Source organism: Plasmopara halstedii (assembly GCF_900000015.1).
Source record: "Plasmopara halstedii genome assembly, contig: Scaffold_1343, whole genome shotgun sequence".
Taxonomy (NCBI): Eukaryota; Oomycota; class Peronosporomycetes; order Peronosporales; family Peronosporaceae; genus Plasmopara; species Plasmopara halstedii.
Genome location: NW_020188258.1, coordinates 381272 through 386883, shown reverse-complemented (window position 1 = coordinate 386883; position 5612 = coordinate 381272). Strand labels below are relative to the sequence as shown.

Sequence of the window (5612 nt, the reverse complement as noted above, 5' to 3'; positions counted from 1 at the left end):
ATGACGAACTGAGTTCGACATTATGGTATCAACAGGATTATTGGCGTAGAAAGTATCAGTAAGAGTAAAACATGCACTTCAATCGTTTCTTTAAAAATATAGATACAAAGAAAACTATCAGGCTTTGAACTGATAGATGAAAACAAACTTGTGATTGTCGAGATGGCGTAGTAAACACCAAATTCTTTTTTCATCTCGTTTCGGACACGTACTCGTCCTATGATGCCAGTGATTCTGTTCAGTTCATCATCATTAGTGGTACAGTTTCATTAATCCATCCGTCTTCTCACTCAAATCGCAACATTCGACGATATTTACGATCGTTTGTAAAGCATTGCACCCTTAAGCCCCTTTTCGACGTAACGTTGTTGCTGCGAAAGTATCAGCTTGTCAAAACTAGTTAAACTGATTCTCGCCTTCGTTGTAAAGATCTTGAACTTCATCAACCACAGATGTTAAAAGCATTGCCTTGACTAATGGACGGATGCCTAAGGAATTTGGGAAATCGTCAAATTGTTGGCTAAATGATAAAATAGTGTAGAAAACCGTAGTGAATATATTAAGGTCATTAGTTCACTAACCTGTGCTACATCTAAGCCTATTCTAAACGCTTCAAGCAACCTTATTTATCTATATGTTCGTAATCAGCGGTGTATCTCAAAACTCCCACTTACCGCTAATGCTGAACTTGCTATGATTCTTGCTTCTTGAAGCCAGTCTTTTCGCGGAGAAACTTGAGCGTCTTAGCCCCCAGTGCCTTGGGAAGTATGTCCGCGAGCTGATGCTTTGTGTCGACGTAGTCGATTTGGATCGCTCTGTATTCAACGTTTTCTCGCGTAAAGTGATGATTGATGTCGACGCTTACTTCCGGCATGACATACCGCATTCTGGACCAGTGCTATTGCCCCTTGGTTGTCGTCCCAGACTTGCGTTGCATGATTCTGGTCTTTGCCCATGTCCTTCAACATCGCGCGCGTCCACAAAACTTCCTGGGTGCACAGGCTTAGTGCCATGCACTCCGCTTTCGTTGAACTTCGTGCCACAGCTCTCTGAAATTTTGACTTGAACACCACCGGTCCGTTTTTAATCTCGTCCACCACGCCAGATACAGATCGTTCGTCGTCGATGTTGCTTCCCCAGTCTGCGTCTGTGACTGCTTCAACCATAATGTTGCTGACCCCTCCTTCACATACGATTCCATGTAGCCGCGTTGACTTCAAGTACCTTGGCCCACGAATCGCGGCTTGCCAATGCTGTATTCCAAAAATTTTGAGAATATTGATAGTTGCGTAACTACATGGGCAATGTCCGGTCTAGTACATGTTACTATGTGCATAAGACAGCCGATGAGGGAGCGATATGACTCTGACAACAAATCAGTAGCTTGTGCATGCATCTGTTCCTGATGATTGGTTTTTGAAAAGCTTGAGATTGGAGGCACATGGGATATCGGTCGTCTTGGCGTTCTGCTGACCGAGTCGTTGCGTAACATCGTCAATGTACCGCGTCCGCTTGCTCATAAGCGTTTCGACTCTCTTGTCGTAATCAATCTCCATCCCCAAGATAAACTTTGCGTCACCAAGCTCCTTTATTTTGAAATCACGCTTGAGGAAATTTCTGACTTTAAGGATGTCTGCGCGGGTCTTTGCTGCAATTATCAAATCGTCCAGATAGAGGCAAACGTAGATGTACCCGCTCTTAAAGAGCTTTACATATGCCCTGATCCGCGCCACAACTCTTGAAGCGATTCGAAACGAAGACTCCATGAAACGTTCGATTCCAGGCTCTAGCTGCTTGTTTTAACCCGTGTATGGCCTTATTCTTCATTATACAAGACCTCTAGTAGTTTTGACCCCAGGCGGTATTTCTACATAGACTCGGTCACATTGCTTACTTTTTCTAAGAACACAGTATCTGCATCCAACTGTTCCATTTCATATCCGTCTGCGACGCAAAAAAGCCAAGACATCCCGAATCGAATCATGTCCACGACGGGGAGAACGCTTATGAAAACTCACACCGGACTTCTTTTTAAACCCTTTTGCGGCAAGCCGTGACTTGTAGCGAATGGCTCGGCCGCTCTTATCACGCTTCTTTGCAAAAAACCATCGACATCCAACCGGACGAGTAGCTCCGCGCGATACAATAGACCATGTGCTGTTCTGGTGATAGCAATTCAGTCTTCATTGCTGCTTATTATAACTCTGCTTCAATACTTGAAGCTGCTTTAGCGTATGTGTTTGGAGTATCAGAAATCCCGTCGATTCTTGCCTCATACGCCAACAATGCTTCGGCAAGTAGTCCATCTTCGTCAATTATCGGGCGCTTTGGAGGCGGTGATCCTTCGCTTTCTTATTTCATCATCCAGCTCGAAGCCGTCTTCCAGTAATAAAGTTGGCTCTCGAGAACGCCTTGACCGCTCTGTGCCCGGAAGAAACATTAAACGATTCTCCTTAATTATTTGCGGAGAAAGATCTCCTGTCAGCTCTTGCCCAGTTGATGTCCAATCATCGAGTGCTAGAGGTCGCACCATATTAATATAGCGCTCTGATTCGACCGCATCCATCTCAACACTTGGCGTAGACTGATCGACACTGTTCATAGGTTCGACTATCCCCGGTCGCCGCTCAGCGGAAAAATGAGTCGCTTCTTCATTCAACTCCTTAAAAATGATTTTTTGCTCGAGCACGGTATTAACTTCACGCTCATCAAGCTGAACAGATCTTGTAATCTTGATTTTTGATGATTCCAAATCATAAACACGATACCCCTCGCGTTTTCAGTATATCCAGGAAGCAAACACTTATAGCACTTAGGGTCAAGCGTCGTCCTTTTAGCGCTGTCGACGTGAACATATCCGTGGATCCAAACACACGCAGGTGTTTCATTCGTGGTTTCGGCTTAAGTTACTTCGTACGGCATCATGTCCCTTCGCTCGGTGTTCACAGATCTATTTGTCAAATAGACTGCAGTGCTTACAGCTTCTGCCCACTATATCATTGCCGTGTCATTATAATAAAGCATGCTTCTTGCCTTCTCCATGATAGTGCGATTTATTCGTTCCGCTACACCGTTTTGCTGGAGGCTATAAGGAACAGTCTGCTGATCCATGATACCATTACGAGAGCGATAGCTGTGACCTTCTTGTTTACGAATTCCGTTCCAGTGTCAGAACGAATGCATTTAATTTGCTCTCCCCATTGCTTTTCGAACATATTATATTCAGCGAGCATCACGGCGACCTCACTCTTACTCTTCAGGAAGTAAGCAACCACGAAACGTAAGAAGATTATCCGCAAATATGAGCACATATCTTGATCCTCATTTCGATACCGTTTGCATGAGTCCTATCACGTCTGTGTGAGCTAACTTCAAAACACGCGATGTCTTGGATATTGATTGTGATGAAACGGCGATACGGTCTGCCTACCCTTCATACATCCACTGTATATAATCTTAATACCACGGCGTAAAGCTGGCATACCATGCAAGACATGCTGTGTTTTGACCGTACCGTTCTCGCTTGAATGTCCCATGCGCGCATGCCACAGCTCCAACTGATTGTCATCACCGGCGTACTCCACAACACGCGCTTCTTCAACTTTGCAATCAGGGACGATAGCTTTGCTGGCCATTTCTCCCAAAGCTAAAGCCTTGATCTTGCCTCAGATAACAGATGAAAATTGCTGAAACTTCACACGTAAACCACGTTTTGCAAGTTTTCCAACCGATAGCAGCCGTCTCTCGAGTCCTGGAATGTTCGTCTGCAATGGTCACGTTGATGCCTAAGATCGTATCATCAAAATCAAGTAGGTCTTCACGGTATGGTGTCATATGCGATGTTGTAATACGTATTGTGGGCGACAAGATTGGTTTGAGTAATTAGACGCTGGAGTACCTTTCAAAGATGACAAGCTGCATAACATTTTTAAGGTACACGACTGAACATGGCCCGTTTCATCGATTGAAAATCCAAAATCGATTTCTCGGGCCATAATCATCGCCACAAGACACGATAAGCTTGCAAAACATGAACAGTCAGAAGGAAGTTCTGACTAGTTATTTGTTGAGATACACCGCTGAATGTGCGAGGATGACGTCACAAGTATTCCGGTAATGTTTGCAGTTACTATTATGATTACGGGTATTAGTGAGCGGTATGGTCTTGACCGCATCTCTGAAAGCTCAGCCTCTATACTTGTTGACTGTGATTTGACAGCTTGAGACCAGACGTACATGAATTGTCGACGTCCTCAGCGTTTCTCTGTCCGAATCGCTCAGCCACGTCGCTAATGTGGCATGTATGCTATATCATTAGTGTGGAAGCTGTCCTGCCGTGGTCATTTTCCATGCCCAAGATGAACTTCGCCATACCGAGATCATATCATCAACATATAGACAAGCGTACAAAAAACCTTCTTTCCCTTTCTTCACATATACGTATTGATCCGCTCCACAACTTTTGAAATCGTTCTTTTGAAGACGCGTCGACACTACCTTCCTCAACAGTGTGCTGTCGGATCGTGTTGACATGGAGGTTCTAATTGGTGTTAAGGGAGCTCAAGAATTTACGTGCCAGCGGAACAAGGCTATACATGAACTAAAGCAAGTTGCAAGTGCTTGGAACAAGACGTTCGACCATCTAGCTGCTCCATTTTGAAGCCTAATGCCGCACACACTGCGAGTAAAACTCGAATTGTGTTGGTCACTTTGGAGTAAGTATCAAGGAAATCGACGTCGTAATTCTTCTTGAAACCTTTAGCCACCAATCGTGCTTCAGAGCGCACAACACATCAATTCTGGTTACGATTCTTAGCAAAGATAAAGCGGCGTCCAATCGTAAGTCCAATTGATTCTCGTGGAACGAGTGTCCATGTTTTTTCCTGACGATGCGGTTGTAATTCGGCGTCCATCGCTTGTCGCCAATATTCTGCTTCGCCACTCGCCGTTGCCTACGCATACGTGGTAGGCAAGTCCGATCTTTCACTACCAAAGTAAGCGGGAACAGCTTCAGCGATGAGGCCGTCTTCAAAAATCCTTGCACGCTTTGGAGATGGTGGTCCTTCGCTTCCTTCCCAATTTTTTTCGGCGTCTGATCCGGTCTCCCGTAACAACATTAATTTGCGTGTACGTCCTGAACATTCCAGTTGAGGTTAAATAACCAATCGATCTTCCTGTGCATCCAATATAGGATTTCTGGCCTCTGTTAGTTCAGAATGTACTGAGACCGGTAATCGAAGTACCTCGACCCTTGACTTATTTGTGTCGGACTCCTCCTCATATACTGGAGCATTGCAAATTTCTTCTTCTTTTTTATACTCCATAGCTCATTTTGATCTTGTTGGTATTTGTTCGACCTGGACACTGCGCTTTCATCGTTGTTCTTGATTACCTTTATCAGTTCTATTTGTTTGGGTGGATGTGTCTCATAAATACCGCCCACTTCACGCTCGTTCAGCTTCACCGAATATCTTGTCTTTCTTCAAATCGTATACTCGGTATCCCTTGGCGTCTCTGGCATAACCAAGTAACATGCACTCGAAGCTTTTGGCTTGGAGATTCGTCCGCTTCACTTGATCAACGTGAGCATACCCATGAGACCCAAACACACT

General features: G+C 44.7%; 1 protein-coding gene across 1 annotated transcript; it reads right to left on the bottom strand.

Annotated features, from left to right (window-relative positions):
• Positions 1 to 3773: 3773 nt before the first annotated feature.
• On the bottom strand, positions 3774 to 3995 carry PHALS_01095 (uncharacterized protein; the record flags this gene model as incomplete). The annotated part of the gene is made up of 2 exons (XM_024730894.1): positions 3774 to 3785; positions 3852 to 3995. 2 exons carry the CDS (start codon positions 3993 to 3995, stop codon positions 3774 to 3776), a joined length of 156 nt encoding a protein of 51 aa, XP_024581126.1.
• Between the last annotated feature and the right edge of the window lie 1617 nt (positions 3996 to 5612).